Below are 18,325 nucleotides of genomic sequence, written 5' to 3'. Positions count from 1 at the left end.
ACAAATTCACAAATAATAGTGGACTTCATTTTCATTGGTTTCAATTACGCAATACTGATCAATTTATTTAGTACGGCTAATTAAATTATGTAAATATTTGGCATGTAGAAAATTTGTTCCAGATAAAAAAAATAGTAGAACGAATTGTGTAATACATAACATACTACTGAAAAACATACATACAAAGCACGTTAATATCATAGATTATAGTTGGTGGTAGGCAATTATTGAGAGACAGTAGTTAACTGCTTGCGACAAAATCCACTGATACGGCCGAGGATGAAGAGAACCGGCTCTCCCTCTCCAATTGCTCTCACATGGCCACATGCATACAAGCACTGCCAGAGCAGTCCTACTCACTACCTTCTCGCGACGAGGGTCTTGTTTACGAAATTGAGATGACAAAAGCGAATATCCGGCGCTTTAACCGGGTTGGTGGATATGGAGAGTCTACCTAGGGGAGTTGGAAAACGTTGATTCCAAACAAATGGTGCACATGGGCGACAGGATCCTGAGGGAGCAAAAGGCATATGAAAATATTGTTGGTCATCAGCTACCATGGGACTGCATCTCCTGACGTTGCTCCACTGCCTTGTGGATCAGACCTTTATGTCGAAGGCTCCGGGCGTGGCCGCCTAAAAACCCACTTGCCTCGGTTTGGGCACCCGGGCAGTATCATAGCCCACATACAAATAAAATGACTTGTGGGGCGCATATGTGTTCGATGCCCTTTTGTACCAAAATTTATATAAACAAATAAATAAATAAGAACACATAAAGTCAATCTATGAAAACCCAATGAATCAGTCAGTTAGTCATACACAACGTAGAACCTGAGATTCTTTTTGTTCACGTAAATCTACTAAAAATCAGTTGACTTGTCTATCAAAATGTTCATTAAAGAGTTAAAGGATCCTCCAAAGATTGTCAATAAGGAACTAATAATCTTTAGTGTTTTCCTGACACCATACTTTTATTTCTAGTAGCCCAGATAAGTTGGACAGAAGTTAAAGGGAATGAAGAAATCGTTTTAAAATGAATAAAATGTGCACATCTAGTACAATAGTTATTACGAAAATACTATTATTAGCCCAGAAAGTGTTAAACTAATCATAAATTTCAGAGAAGCAATGATTTGTAGTTATGATTTCATTAGTAAGTTTCTGATCAATGAAGGTTAGCACTTATTCGTATTTTATTGCTCAGTGTTCAGATATGAAAACCATTTAATGTGTCAGTATAAATGCGCCAAGCATCTCGTTACTATTAATAAAGTAAATATTGAATATATATATTATTTTATGTAAATAAAGGTTGTTCGCCGATAAAACAAAATTAATTAGTACATAGTTTTTTTACTACTTATAAGTAGGATAAGGTATGGTGGAAAATATAACCATCAAGTTTACTGAGCTTCTTATTTCAAATAACCAAAGGAAGCAGATGATAGTGTTAAACATTTTTGTTAATCTAATTATCTAAGCATCTATTAAATAAATTTTTATATGATTGATTAAAGGAGAGTTTTATTCGATTGAAATTTTTCTTCAAAAAATAGGTGATCCAAGATTTTGAAATACTTTCATACAAAATGCTTCCGATTCCGACCAAATAAATAAAAACATGATAATTTCACATTGTTAGTCAGATAACATTCATTTTATTTATACACAGTTACTCGGCAACCTAACAACATACTGAAAATGACTAGTGAATGTATTATGGAAATATTTTAGAAAGTGAGTTGAGAGCATCAATGAATTTTGTGCTTTGAATTTCTGGGATAGTTATGAACATTCAAGAAAAACTCATCACAATTTTCCAGTAACCTATGAAAATGATAACCATTTTCGTAAAAGTATCTAAAATATTGGAAAATGTTGACATAGACATGTACATAAAAGATTTACTCACTGTCTAAAAGTTATTTTATTTCGTTGACCAACAACCCAAGCATTCCCACCCACTACATCATTGAATGTACGTCTCGCTGGTAGAACACCTAACAGCCCAGCTGCATGACCACGTAAACCAAGAACAACTACGTCACGATTTCGATATGCCAGTACAACAGATGATATTTGTTGTTTCTGTTTTAAACAACTAGATATATTCTCTTTTCTCGTATTTATACTGTTCATCAACCAGGAGGATAAGACAATTTCCAACCGTGATTGCTCATGATCAATAAAGCATACAATACCTGAGTAGGTCTGAGAAACTACACAATCCGTATTATTTGAATTTGCCACATAAACCATAGCTGGCACCCATGTGTGTTGCTTAGTGGGATTTTTCTCTGATAGTTTACTTGCCTTACCAAAAATTACGGAATTTTCCACTTCTTCAACTTTGAAATGAACATGATCACCAATACGAAAAGAACCTAATAGTTCGTCTAAGATATCGGGTGAATTAAATAAATGAATAAGAAATTTGCTTAAAAAGAGTGATATAAAGGTATATTCAATGAAAGAATGGGGTTAAATATGATTAGGAAGATATATATATACCTTAAATTACAAATTCAGAATAAATTTGGACTCGACCGTTTATGGAAGAGGAGACTAAATCTGATTTTTTTCTCCAAAATAATTAATAAATTATTTTTTACATACAATGAAGTAATTCAATATGCAGAAACTCCTAGTTACAGCATCTATAACTCTTTGTCACTAGTGGGACAAACTCATTCTAAATCTATCCATATGAATTACTTTACCAGTAAATTTTCGAAACACTGGAATAATTTACCACAATCTATCCGTGAGATAAAATCATCTCCATCCTTTGTTCGCTGTGGGGATGCTTATTTAAATGTGCTTACATCTGTAAGTACATTTCATTCCACAAGTGAGATTATAGGATCTCGATCGTTTTTACCACTGACCTCTTCAATTACACCTCACTACCTGAAGATACTATACACTAACGTGGTCACTGGTAACCTTAACTAATTTTAATAATATTTAACCCGAACAGTAGATCTTAAAATAACTTGCTACATGTATTATGGTAGACCTGAGTGAATAACTGACTGACCTTTTATTGTTCCGTGGTTTCTGTTTCCATTTTATTTTCTCTAGTTCTGGATGAGAATAATCAATCTGTTATGGCATTGGAAATGACCTTAAATACACTGTGCATATATCAACAGGATGTCCACTTAAAACGAATTAGTAGTTACCGGATGACGCCCTTTATTACTGCAACCATGTGAGAAATGTACTACTGAAAAAATCTTGAACAACACTTCAAACAATTTAATACCACATGCGTCCTTTACATTTAATATTATTATCTACATCCCGAATTATTAGTTTCAGAATATATGTTATTATATACTCCCCTTAATTTTTTTAGTGGTTTATGAAATAAATTCCTTACGTTTCTGCGAAATCCATTCCCTTTCAGTTAAATAGTAGTTTAGTGAATGTATCGCCTCACCAACATAATATTCTTTAGCATTGTATATATCAAACATTTTCAAGCTTATCAAACAATGACGTTTTTCAGGAGTAACTTCAACGATCTTCGTAATTACGGTTGCACCAACTGGATACAATTCACTCCAGCTTGTATTAGACTGAGTACGAAAGTCGGATAAAAGATGCTTCGGTGCCAAACCATATATTCCAGCAGGAAAGTGAACAAATACACCATATTCCTTGTGATGTGAAACCCAAGCAAACCACTGACTACCAACCTATTCAAAACAAGAATGTACAGAACAAAAAGTAATATTTGGAAAATGTGGTGAAAGAAAAAGGCGATTTCGGTCTATGAAGTTGTTAGCAGGACATATATTGGATTGAAGCATGCTCAATGCACGATTGCTTTGGTGCACGCTGATTGGCTAAGAATTAGCCAACCAGCGATAGTCGATACTTGAAGAACACTCCAGAAATCTTCTCATGAAAAACTATAAATATACTAAAGTTTTTCCTATTGTGCTTCTTACTTCCATCTAACCTTGTTAGTTGGAATATAATCTCTTTCCTGTTCAACTGTGTTCTGATTTAGGGACTTGTCGAGTGAATTGGTGTCGAGAATACTAAGCAATAGGAATAGCTGGGTTATAACCGTAAGAGAGAATTATAACACAAGTCAAATGACAACTGCAGGTATTTTGACTGAGAATCAGTAGGTTGTTGGGGATGTTAGGTTCCCAGAAATCACTTGGTGAATACCTTATTTTTGTAATTTTATTTTAAAAATCAGAATCTCTTGTTTTCGCGCCAGACGCGCTCATTTTCACCATGTTGTATTTCTCACTTGAGATAATCTTAAACGCGATTAGTTCGTTGTATAGTTTAGTACGCTATTTTGTAACACTTCCCAAGGACAACTTTATGCTGTACATATACGTTTGATTTGTGCCTGATGTGATTGCTCGTGCTTACGGCTGCTTGCGGAATATATTTCCCCATTCCGAAATTGGACTTCTCTCTCTAGTTAGCGGGGCTGGGAAGCATCTGAATACCTAGCTTATTGGTCTTTGGTCACAGATTTTGTCGCGTTCTCAGATCACATCAACTCGTAATCATTTCAAACGTAGCATAAGTAAACAATATAACTTAAATTAAACAGCTGAGGAGAACCACTATCATTTGAATTGTTATAATATTATTCAGAGTTTTAAAACATTTTTGGTAGATTAAAATAAGACCAAGTTAATGGTCATTACGAAAGCAAGTTTTCTTTTTAACTTGATATAAATGTTAAGTTATATACTATTTCTGCACTAAACACAGGTAATTTTCGTATTACACCTCTTATTTATCTGTTGTTTCGCTCATCTTGATGAGTTGATAAAAGAAATAGTAACCCCAACAGTTAGTAAATAATCATAAACGACTCCAGCTACACAGTTTTCAATGCAAAATAACCTGGTATATCATGAGAAAAAGAGACAGTTAACGAAACTTGGATATCGTAGTGACTGACAAATAAAATGTATGGAGTATACAAAACACGACTTACTTGTAATTCGTCAAACCTTTTTAAGAAACCAGGCCTTTTGTCAGATGCTTCTGAATCTACCATATCAACATCAATATTAGTAGTTGTTTTCAAATCACTAGCTGCTTGAATTAGTGTTGGTCTAGCAGATAAAATGACAGTTTGTTTTCCCTTATCAATAACGACTACATCACGCGCAGAATGATCCCAATCAAGTGTAGAACCAGGTTTTATATTTTTTACATATCGACTTAGAAGTTGTTGATTTGATTCATAATCAGATAATTGACTAAATGACAAAAATCCTGTTCCAAGCACAGGTGTGACAGTATTAATGATGTTTTTATTGTCATAAAGGTTGAGCGATATCCCAGTGTCTTGTACTTGATTTACAGTAGCCCTGAAAAGCTAACAATCCAATTCAATGAGACAATAGTTGTTGACAGATAGTGAAATATCTACATCGTTATATAAAAAAGCCTTCCGCTGAGCAAAATATTGACAATTACTATTGAAATAAGTAAACTGTTTTAGGTACCACCGTGTATGTAATATATATATATATCAAATGCATCAGGAAAGAAAATGGAAATCCATAACATCGGAGGATTCTTGAAATCACCAAAATTTACTTGCTAACATTTAAAACAACGTTAATTTAATTTATTTTCGAAACTTCATCACATCAAGCGCTAAGTAGAGATTAAATATTCATGGAGTAGAGTGTTCATAGAGATTAAAAGGCATCAGTATACTTGGAGACTTTTATTAAGTGATAAGTCGAGATTCAAATCAAAGTTAGTGGAAAATAAATGACAGCTATCAGGTATGTTAGCCCTAGTTAGTTTGAAATGAATTGATCCTTTGAACAGAAATAACTTCAGTTGTCACTCTATAGTTTGAACACTCTACTTAGGTTATAAGTTTAAACTTAATTTCATGATGTAAAGTTTAGATATAACCGTTATTTTCACTTTGCTATGTCCTACATAAAAGTCAAACAAAAGCCAATGTAAATAGTTTTTTTTGTATCTACAATCACCGACAATTTTCTTCAATATCATATAACTGAGCATAGAACAACAGACATAACAATAGTTTACTTATAAAGAGAATACATAAAGCATAATACTCATCAAAACTGACTGCTAACTGTCAATTTCTTTATTGTTTTGTCTTTTTGTTTTCGGAATGGTTGTCAGTCAGTCCACGTGCAAAGTAGAACCTAACACACAAGTGGATCGGTTTAATTTACCATACCACATTAGCATAACGAGATAAAATTACCAAGATTAGTCTCAAAGTAGTACAAGTAGTAACGGTATGAGTAGTTATCGAAAATAATATGTACAGGAAAGTGTAAGGAGACTTCAGAACTCAGCTTTTAGGGAAAAACAAAGAGTGAATGCACCTAGGCGAATATGAATAATTCTGAGGCATATCACCTAGCCTCAAAATGTTGGTAATGATAATCACGAGGACACCAAATGGGTGGTCTACATATGTATTTGTAGGTAAGATAAAAATGGTATATCTTAGTAGAATGTCATATTAAATAGATGTCCTAAGGAAGTTTGAATGCAATAATGATGTTTGTAGTGTTGCTCGAGTTCTTAATTTTGAACTTTTTAAAAATAATATTAAACCATTTTTAGTCCTGTTTCGAAAAAGCTATGTTAGTACGTAGAAATGAGTTGGTACTCCGCAGTGGCATATGTAAATAAACAATTTTCCAACTGTTAATCAACATGATTCCTAGTCAAAAAGAAGGCATCTAAACATTTGAAACAGGACCATCAACTATTAAAAACGATAAACATATCCTGTTTTGAAAAACAAACGGCTTACCTGACCAATTTGCACAGAGTTCAAAAATATCGACTGCGTGTTTTTAGTTTCCTTAGAATGGAACTAGAATTAAACAAAGATGAATTTCATTTAACTAATTGCATCATCCTATTTTACGAGTTAAATTATCATTAATCCTCGAAAATTACGAAAAACAGTTGGGCCATTTGTCCAGACATTTCAAGTTAAACACTAGTAAAACTAAATGGTCTTTGATATTTTGTTAAAATATCTGTATATCATTATGAGAACGAGTAGCTATATGATTTATTTATGAATATCATTACATTTATTTTAGTTGTAGTTAGGTCAGAAAAGCTCTCTGGATTCGTTTGATATCAACTTACATGCAGAATCTACTGACATAAATAGACCGATATATTTGGTTATCTAGAGTAATACTGATATAGATTTCGGTAAAATCTACACATGATTTTATTTAAGAGAGATAAATATAAGTTACAAACGTTGTCATGTCACAACTTTTTTCAATTCTTCATAACATTTTACAAAGAGTGTAGATAAGGATTGTTGTTTATAAACATCTATATTGAATTAAATAAGAAAGATCAGTCCAGAGAAGAGTTCTCTTTTCGGCGAACTCATTTTATTTAGTGTCTTAATAGGTGTATTCAGTTTATCTATATTAAAAACAGAAAAAAATCAATTATCAATGGTACAGGCGAGTATTTTTACTCTGATTGTTGATATAACACTGGTGATAAGTGTATGGAAATGTTCAATTATTCTGTAAGAAATATCTGCGTTTTCCGTTATTTGATGAATCAATGTTGGGTGATAATTTCAAACTATATATCAAGAACATATATTAAGCTCTATATCGTCCCATTCATGTAATTTAATGACACGATTTATTCAAATACTACAGGCAGTTTATAATCACGTACATAGATATATGTCAGTGATGAAATCCATTTATATTTAGGCTAAGAAAAATTCACAAATAACAAAACAATAAAATGTACCTTTAAAGAAAGCATATACTTTGAAAGCATGCTTTGACTATCTTTTTCTACTTTATTTTCCGATGTAGTATTAATCTCACGTTTAAATTTCATCTTCAGTACTTGTCCACGATAAAAGTTTGTCTGTAAAATATCTTCATCAGCTAGTCCAGTTTCACGTCTAGGTATCCATCCACGAATATTATCCAAACCAGAAACGAGTAAACCTTTATCGCTAACCTTAACAATGAACCCTACAATAAATAGTTGGTTTTTATTGCCATTTTTCAGTGCGGAATACATTTCGTGACTGCCAAATATTGGGAGTTCAGTATTTAATAAGCCTGGTTTCGCGGTTAAAATCAATTTATTGGCACATTTGTCAAGTTGTAAAACCTGAGGTACAACAAAGAGGAAAGTGAACAATTAACTTGAAATTATCGTACATTAATTTCTCTCCAAAACCAGTTAACAGGTTGTGGATGAGGCGAAGATAAATCACCTGATTAAAAACCGGAGAAAAAAATTCGGTCAACAGGTGACCCACGATCACGGTGATAAAAAACTATTACACTTATGATTGATACCTAATTTACATAGCAACAAAGATTTTCTAGCGGTTCTAAAACTTATCTATAGATGCATTAATGATCTATATCTGTTAAAAAGAAAAAGAGTAAATTACACTGAGGAAATGATATTATTTCATCAGTAAATAATATACGATATATACAAAAACAAAGTAAGTTGGTGAACATATATTTTGAACGACCTACGAAGAAAGTATATTTTGAAAGTTTGGCAAGATCTTAAGCTTTCACTCATCATTAATAGTAACTACCTGATAAATATAAACGTTCAAGTAATTGGATATTAGTAGGATTGTATGTGACAGCAATATTGAAATATTATTGTAGCCGAAGCAGTATATGTTAGTGTGTGTAACCTTTAATTTGATTGTGAGACAACCGATACTTATTACAAAACTTAGGCGAATGTACAGGGTTTTCAAAACCAAACTATTATGAAGTGGGAATTTTCCACGAATCAGAACTTCATGATCCTTTTCGCTGTGACGTTACATTCAGAGGTAATATTTGAACGATGCTGAAATCTCGAATCATATCTGAGCATGGTGGGAAGCAATTTTTAATTACACAACTGATTTGAGACACGAGATATAAATAGGAGACGCTTTACAAATATCATCTCCCGTGATCACACGACGATCTTGGTTTTAAAAATCCATTTACGAAATAGAAGTGTGATATTATTGTAAATTAGTAGAATCTCTCAGTAATCCGTGACTCTCTTCAACGGGGTTCCAGAAACAACTCGAAAAGATAGATTTAATCAAAATTAAAGCTTACATACATGTATCAGCAATACGGGGAATCATTTCACATCAGAAGTGATACCATTGTTATGTGTGGAAGTTGATTCGTCAAGTCACTGATTTATTCATTATTTTTATTTTTTACTGTACATTGTAAAGCGTTGCATCCGAAGATATCAGGATTTATTTCTAGCTAATTCGACTGCATCCTGATGTAATTAATTTATTAGGTGCAAGAATTTTAATTGTTGAATTGTATGTTCACGACTAATTTAATCTATGCAGCAAATCTAAATGCATATAAAATATGGCAACCGTTTAGACAAAGAAACTTATATGCATTGTAATCTAAATAGCGCCTGAATAACAAGGTCTAACCACTTTTAATTAGAAATATATATACACATAAGGGCAACAAAAATTTACAAGAATAAAACGTAAATAAACAATAAACTTACTAAACAGGAAATTTTTTCTCCTGCTTTAAATTTCTCTCTATGATCCTTAAGATTAATATCAGTTGTGTGTAGATACGGTATAAGTCCATGAAGTCGACCTTCTAGGTGGACGACAATACCAGTTTTTGAATAACGCTTAACGGTAGCCTATATATGGTGAAGAAAAACAATTATGTTTATATATATATTGGAAATACGAATTGAAATCTAACAAGATATTGGTGCTATTCACTTCACCATCATTCTTTAATTGCATAATCCACGTAACACTACATATTTAATTAGTCTTACTAGAAAAAACGCCATCTTGATCCAATGAAGTTAATCAAAAAGTTAACTAACTTTAAGTAAGGATATGGTTTACTTAGAACCAAATGAAAACCGGTATTAACATTTTGCGGTTAAAATAAGAGTTATGAATGTACCTTTTTATAAAATGAAGACTTACAGGCTATTGAAAGACGAATAAATAAAAGAGATTTATCGGGTTAATAAGTTCCAAGTAACTAACTGGTCGGACTTAGTAAGTGTCCATGTACTCAGCTTTGAGTCAAACTTTTCGGTCCAAAGGCCGGCGATAATGTAGTGAATAAAAAGTCAGGTGCGGAATACCAAATTGTTGTTATATGCAACCTCAAACAGCAACTTTGTAAAATATGGAAATCATACTTAAATATGCCATTTGCATATCTTCCTTAATTTATCCTTCACATACTTCAAGATTCTTCCGAACCTGATGTTATTTCGATTGCTCTTCGTTTTCCGTTCTCTTCTTTTTATTCCACTTTTCTGTTCGTAAACATGCTACTTTCAATGCCTACTATATACTACTTATGTCTATCCGCACAAGTAGTGCACATCACAATACTACTTCACTACCTAGATTAACAGATGTCCGAGGGTGAGGAGGGCCCGCTCTCCCTCTCGAAAAGCTCTCACATGGCCACGTGCATACAACCACTGCAAGGGAAGTCCTACTCACTATTTTCCTATGGCAGGGGTGTTGTTTACAAAAATGAGAGGACGAAAGGCGAATATCCGGAGCTATAACCGGGTTGATGGATATGGAGGATCAACCTACGGGAGCTGGAAAACCCTGATTCCAAACCAATAGTGTAGATGGGCTCCAGGATCCTGATGGAACGAATGGCTTATGAACCCATTATTGGTCACCAGCTATGGGACTGAATCTTCTAACGTTGCTCCACTGCCTTGTGGATAAAACCCCTGGGTCAAAGGCTAGGGAAGTGACCCCCTAAGAAAACTACCATTGTTTTGGGCGCCCGGGCAGTATTTCAGCCCTCACACAAATTGAATTTGTGTGGCGCATATATATTTAGTACCTCTACCTACCAAAGTTTGTGCTTAAATATATAAATAATAGGCAGAATTTTAGTCAGTCATACGTAACGTAGAACCTTATACACACGTGAATTGGTTCGAAATGCCATACCATATTAGTACAGAGAGATAAAGACTAATTCCAGAGTAGCAAAAGTATTAGAAAAAATTAGGATTCGAACACGCAATACAATTATTAAAAGTTGAATAGCTTAACCATGGGTCATTACTCCATTGTAATTAGTGAGACTGGCGCAATGAAGATTTACTGGCTATCCAAAACACGTCACCGAACACCGAAATACAATCATTTATATACTAATTTTCATACACTATAATACCACATATAGTGCGAAATACATATGATTACTGTAAAAACACTCTGAGTACAGTTCATCTAAATTGATACAGGGAATATAACTGTCACAATGAACGGAAGTTCACAGTTGTCATATAAACGAAGTTTATACCGAATCGATAAAAAAATATTGACCTTAAAACATCACACTGGACAAAGTTCACACCTGTTACCCAATTATTAATGTGTTCACTGTGATATCTAGAGTGAAGTATCTCAAGGTAAGAGAAAAGTTCTGCACAATACTCCTAAGATTTTAGAATTTTTCTACTAATTGATACAAGTTTATGATTAACCCTTTGGAACAAATATTCGATTACTTGTATGACACAATATCATTGGAAAATTAACAAATCGCCCTATGATTTGACATTCGTTTGCTAAACCATTTCTTTTCTGCGCATTCAAAGCATAACTTACCATCTTAAATTCATTTCGAACATTCAATTTCTATCAGACATAAAGTGCCTATTGGTAAAACTTGGTATGAAAATATACTTTCAGTGAATTTCTATCAGTTAATTCAAATCAACATATATCCGATAAAATCAACGGCAGGAGCGATTCTCAACTACATTGTGGTTATGTATGCTTAGAAAAAGCTATATTTATCAAATACAGATAATAGCGTTGGGAAATACTTACCGAAACTTTATCCCCAGGTTTCAGTTCATGAAGAGACAAAAACGGTACACTCAACAGTTTCCTGAAAATGATAATAGTTTAGTATAAAGTGTTTGAGAAAGAGGAATATAGAATAAAATTTTAATCCACCTTATATGACGAAAATAAATAAAATCCCATTCTATGAAAACATTTTAAATCAGCTCATTCACCAGGTACTTAGTGTGAGTCATACCAAGTGTCAGGATGAATTATACTACTTGGTTGCCCAGACCAAAGTAAGTGGAGTGGGTCCCAAACCTTCTAAAAATAGATAGTCTATAAATAATCTATAGCAAAGCGAAATCCTACTAAAAAACAAAAACCATAATTATTAGCGCTTTTACTTTTACTTATCTAGTGATTAGTCTTAAGAAATAAAAAAAACTGTAGATGCTGCGAGCTTTGTCATATGGTTATATCCAAATTAGCAAAACATATCTCTAATCACACTATTACTTGTTACTACCTACCTAGGGTACTAACCTCACGTAAACAATCTAAGTTTATTAATATTGGGCCTATATAGAAACAAATTCGGTAAACAGTAATATCAGAAACCACAATAATTTTGGTCTATGATTAAGCGCTTTTAACCAAGAGCCTAAGCCACTGAGGTACAAACCTGGTCAAATATCACTGGCCAACATATTATCAGACGAGCGGCTCTCAAAGAAATTAGACGTGATGAAACTAACGTAACCGTTCGGAGAACCACAAACCTAAAATTGTCTTTTTTAGTATGATACGTTATTCAAATTTTATAAGAGTGATAATTCAAATGTGACATGGATGAATATGTGTAAACATACAAACTGTCTATTTATTTGATTCATATAAAATCTGCTACAACTAAGCATCAAAAACAGTATGAGCTATACATAATAAAATTTGTGTATGTGCTAGGATATCGCTGTGGCGCCTAAACCGATGTCGGCAAAATAGTAAAAGACAACGCATACTAAGATTTACATGTTACACAAGTTTTTTGGTACTTATATATATATATATATATATATATATATATATATATAATTCATTTCAGAAACAATCCAAATGTAACTTACGGTATGAACACTTTACAAATAGGGATTCCACAATAAATAACAAACTACATATTTGTTGAAGGGAAAATGTTATCTAATGATGAAATTCACTTCTACTTTTATCTGATAATCAATGGTGTTTCTACCAAGAAGATTTTCTCGTGAATCATTCGACAACCTACTGTAAACCTACTTACAAGATGACAACACAACTCAGTCAGCAAGTTTAAGTTTACGTATGCAGTCTTGAGTCACCGTCCTTTAGTGTGACGGGTAGTGGTAACGGCTGTAAAAAACCGAAATAGGTAAAAAGGGCAATAGTTGAAAACCTGCTGCACTAAACAATAAGGCATTGCTTATAACATACAGAACAACCATGTCTCAAAATGAAGTTAAATTAATCATAATAGCTTGGATTAAAAACTATAAATGATTTCGATCATGATAACTTGATGGAGGAATTTCATAAATGACTTAAAATCCATTCTACCACTTGGGTCATTTGATAAATCAGAAATTACACGCAAAGCATACACCAATGTTAAGAAGAGCTCTAACCACCTAATAAATGATCTAATGTGGTGTGTGGTTCAGTTTGAAAAAACCATAGTCGATAGAAAATAAGACAAAGATTTCGACAATTTGTAGAGCAAGCAAACATAGATTTAACCAATTCCAGATCAAACTAGTTGCGCCCGAATAAAACTTTTATTATAAACTATTTGATTAAATGTGAAAAGAAAAGCATGGTTAGAAAGAAAAATAGACATATAACTAGAAAATTGCTTTACTATAAATAAGGACTCACTAATTAATAAAGTTTCACTGAGATTTCTTCACATCAAAACTTTTAACATTATTCTTTCGATAAAACTAAGTAGGATTTTATGTATATTCACACTAACCGGCAAAACCGAGATACTTTATCAAAATTAATAACTCAGTGGTGAAAATTCACGGTTTAGGGTACTTTTGTAAGTATTCATATACTTAATAAAGATTTCCACTTTCTATGTACACACATAGAAAGAATAACAAGACAAAATCATATCATACAAACTATACACCTCAGTATAAAAGAGTTGCATTATCCTAGGAACACTACGAAAAGTAAATCCTGCTAAAATAGGAAATTATAATCATACCAACATAATCCCATACTTGTTTGTTGTAGCTACAGCTACGTTCTCTAAAAAGTCATGATCAGTTAAACGGCATGTCAGTTTTGATCCAACAACTAGTGACTTGAAATTTTCGTTATTTTTTGTCCCTGTTTTAGGTATCTAAAAAAGACGAAAGATTAAAAATATATTAACGCGTTGAACTTTGATTTAGCGACACATATGTGCTAAGTAGATATATCAAAGTACTGAAAAATGTCATGAACCAACGCGGGCTAGGAGTTGTATATGTGGCGAGAATTAGGAAAATTCAATTTTAATATCCAATAACGGGTTTTACTTAAATTCGGTATCCATAGTACTGAATTTCAGTCTAAAAGTTTCCAATACACTTTAATCAAATGGTTCGAAGAAATTAATCCAAAGATAAAAATTGAGTAAATTCCTTAGTATGACATCGAACTACACTTCAATGGGGACTAGGTACAACGAAGTTTTAGATAACTTACATGTGAGGAGCCTGGAAACCTACAATCTATAATTACTTTTAGAAAATATGAAACTACCACTGGGACGTAGTCATGTAAAAAATACGTAAACGAAATTCACATTAGCCAACAGAAGTAACCTGTTGAATTATTTTTCTATCACTTAATATATAATATACATTAGATGTACTAAAAATATGACTTTAAACTACGAGAGTGACACAAGATGTTGTTAACCTACTACAAATTTACATGATGATTTTGCATACACAGCATGAAAAATAGACTGGTCTATTCAGTTCTGTTACATTCATCCCTACTGACCTGGAAACAAGAACTTGGTAGAAGTTCGTCCGGTCAAACTTGGCTTCCTTGCGAATAAATTGTATAAATAACAAAATATTTAGTCCAGTCTATAAAAAAATATAGGTCGCTATATTTAATCATATTAAAAATTTGATAAGTTGGGAACGACAATACACCTTTCATTGTAATATTTTACAATAAAAATCCAAATAAGTTATTCGTTAGAGTAACATTCTGTCTTACTTTCCAATATAACTGTTTACAAATTTGAAGATTTATTAAAATACTTAAAAAGTATCAGGTTTATTCAGAAAAATATTATCAACCGGCATTGCTTAACATACTCTGATAACTGCTTTGAGTCCATTTGTTTTAGGTAATTTGACAAGAACAGCGCGTTTGTTTACACGCTCTACCAAGGAACCTGAGAAACGTGTACCAACAGGACATTTAGAGAGCATTTCCGAAATGTTGAGGACGGAGGGTATAGGATTGACTAGATGAGGAAGCAGAGAGCCCATCAATTGTTTTGTACTGGGATCTACTAATATGATACAAACAACAACCTAAGAATACATGAAGAAAGAGAAGAGAAAAATCTAGTACGAGAACCAGCCATCATGTTACTGAAAAAAGTGAACAATGAACACATAATTTATGGAAACTAAACATGGTTTTGAAAACGATTTTTGCAATATTTTCATTTTAATAAGTGTTCATAAGAGCCAAATTAGAAAATTAACGTATCATTGTACATTAGCAAATAAGACTTATGGAAAGTAATAAAAATATTAGTTGCCTTTATTTTTATAAGTTTAAATGGACTACGTAATATTCGTTGCTACATATCTATTTTCTATGTATACAACCGAAATAGACTTTTGTGAACTTTGAAAAAATAATTGACTACCTTCTATACTCGTAAAACAAAAGCTTATGGTTTACCAGTTAAGATATTCGACTCATGGTAGGATGGATGTGAACACATCTAATTGGTAATGCGGTCTAAGAGCACGTATATTACAACATCGATTTTATTGAGATAAGTCACAGGGGAGGAATTTTTATGAGAATGTGAATAACAAGGAACTAAGTGTCAAAGAAATTAGAGCAACACAAACCAAACTGAAGAAAAATATACAGATTAATAAACAGTGGGATATGTTGCCAACACAGCTATTAACTCCTAATTAACCCACATCCTTCCTGAGATTTCGTCAGCAACCAGGTCATTATGATTTACGTGCTGTGCTCAAGTGAAATAATATATATGCTCAAACACTCCACTCCCTATTCTTAAACTGCCAGTACGAGTCAGTCTAATACCATTAGCTTATACTGTTGATCTGCGGAATGCATCCCAAACAGTTACAGATTCTAACTCAGTCAGTCAGCTTCAACGTACGACCAAGCACATATATGCATCGGTTTAAGTTTCCAAACCTCATTAGCACAAGATGAACACCGAATCCATAAAGTAGTTAATTCAATGGTGGTAATATATAAAAGAAGGACTGCATATAAAAATATAGTACAGGAAGAAAGAATTAGTTGGTAGAGAGAAAGATATAAAGCAGTTTCAATCTTAAAGTTCAAGGGAAGACAAAGTGTACACACCTACGCCATTGTGATAGATTCTGAGTCATGTCACCCAGAATCTCCAAACATTGGTTACGATAGTCACAAAACTGTGGTTGTTTTAACTTTGTAATTTGTGCTATATCACACCCAGTGTTAATTGGGACATATTTCGACAGATGAGTACATGTCTATAGCAAAGATGAAAAACAGCAATAGTGGATATCATAAGCGTACATAATTTCGAACAGTGAAACGGAAAATCTATAGTAAAACTAAATATCCCATTAACAATATTTGTTGCAACACAGTCAAGGAGAAAACACAAAATTTAACCATCAAAAAAGATTTAAACGGTAATGATATATAGCACACATTGAATGCAGCACAATGTTTAGTTCTGCAAATGACAAACGTAGATGCAAGGGGAAATTGACATGGTATCGATTAGTAAAGTCTAATTATTCACCTTTCACAACATCGAAGGAAGATTTAATAGCAGGACCGTCCTTATTTGTAAAACCAGGGTTTATTAAAACCATTCATATGAAATTATTAATACATAACCATGACGACTTAAACGTCAACTTGTTATAAGCTGTTAATTTCAATAGAAATGGAATTCACTTTTACTTCATGATAGACTTATCAGTGATAAGAACTTAAAGTAGCATAATGAAAACTGGAAACTAGTTTTAAAAATTACCTTGGCTCCTATTTGATAATCTTCTTTGTTTCCGATGTAGTGCGTGCGTGAGATTGAAATAAAATGTTCTGAAAACTCTGCAACTAAGGTCGATGTGACCTTCTTGACAATTGAAGCATGGAGACAGGTACCAGGGAGCAAGCAGTCAAAGTTTACACGAGAATCAGGACTCAACTAAATACAATGAAACTCAATGAATGAATGCCAACCAGAGATAATGTCGAATCCAAACGAGTGGTTACTTTTAAAACTCGTTTATAGCTACTATCCTGCAGAGGATCTGACACATATGGAGTAAAGGGAATCAAACTGCCAATATCAGGGTTAACTGAAAATTTTAAAAAGTCAATAAAATACGAACCATCAACTTGGTCTTTGGGCAAGAAACAGTTCATTCTAGCAACACCAGCATCTACTATATAACCGTGATCCTCCACGCTAACGACAGACCCAACAAATACCATATGAGGTTTAACATGCTTGGATATTACAGCTTTATTCACCATTTTCGGATTTAATGAGACGAGATATCTTTTAGTGGAACCACTCCCACGACTATTGTCAGCTTCCTTAACAAAGCATCTCACAGTCTGACCAACTTTGAACATATCCGAAAGTTCAACAAGATCATCCTATAGATAAAAGTGGTCACTAATATTTCATTTACCTGTATGATACCAGTCTCCGCAGACTCCCTCAAAAGTTCAGTATACTTATCACTCACATCATATATGTTAACTCGGCCCAAAAATCCGTGGGGTAACTGCACCTCGAGGTATAGTTTCTGTACAGACTTTATTACTCCCAATGCCAACGTTTCATTCTGCATGCTGATACTCACATCCAAACCCACCGCGCTTATTTTCCACGACCTTGAAGAGCTAATAAGCGATTAATCTTCAGTCTTCAGTACTAAGAATAGGATGTCTATCGACCCTTACTAATCCTTGCAGTTTGTAACACTGAAGAGGTCCAATCTCATTTCAAATATATCAACAGAAAAAGATGATGTTACGTGTTCTGGAAGGGAATTTCAGTAATTCCCTACTCAGTGCGAGAAACGAAAATCCAAACGTAGATGATCTGATCTCAGTCTTTGAACTTTCTAAGAATGTCCTTTCAAATGATCAGTCCTAGGCGGAAGGAAAG

At 33.3% G+C, this 18,325-nt stretch overlaps 1 protein-coding gene across 2 annotated transcripts in view; it reads right to left on the bottom strand.

Moving 5' to 3' along the window:
* MS3_00005285 (uncharacterized protein) overlaps window positions 1–18,043 on the bottom strand; it is a gene marked incomplete at its 5' end in the record, with an annotated part of 40,649 nt that extends 22,606 nt beyond the window's left edge. Inside the window, 13 exons of one of the 2 annotated variants that reach the window (XM_051213314.1) lie at window positions 1,915–2,398; window positions 3,388–3,706; window positions 4,984–5,370; window positions 6,811–6,873; window positions 7,797–8,171; window positions 9,570–9,716; window positions 11,914–11,974; window positions 14,139–14,260; window positions 15,237–15,458; window positions 17,177–17,350; window positions 17,386–17,504; window positions 17,538–17,808; window positions 17,844–18,043. In XM_051213314.1, the coding sequence (XP_051069280.1) occupies window positions 1,915–2,398; window positions 3,388–3,706; window positions 4,984–5,370; window positions 6,811–6,873; window positions 7,797–8,171; window positions 9,570–9,716; window positions 11,914–11,974; window positions 14,139–14,260; window positions 15,237–15,458; window positions 17,177–17,350; window positions 17,386–17,504; window positions 17,538–17,571 (2,507 nt within the window). The remainder of the gene's footprint in view (window positions 1–1,914; window positions 2,399–3,387; window positions 3,707–4,983; window positions 5,371–6,810; window positions 6,874–7,796; window positions 8,172–9,569; window positions 9,717–11,913; window positions 11,975–14,138; window positions 14,261–15,236; window positions 15,459–17,176; window positions 17,351–17,385; window positions 17,505–17,537; window positions 17,809–17,843) is intronic. The other variant, XM_035730656.2, reaches the window with a different exon arrangement.
* Between the last annotated feature and the right edge of the window lie 282 nt (window positions 18,044–18,325).

This window comes from Schistosoma haematobium, chromosome 3 (genome assembly GCF_000699445.3).
Source record: "Schistosoma haematobium chromosome 3, whole genome shotgun sequence".
Classification (NCBI taxonomy): Eukaryota; Metazoa; Platyhelminthes; class Trematoda; order Strigeidida; family Schistosomatidae; genus Schistosoma; species Schistosoma haematobium.
This window is presented reverse-complemented; position numbering and strand designations above follow the sequence as displayed.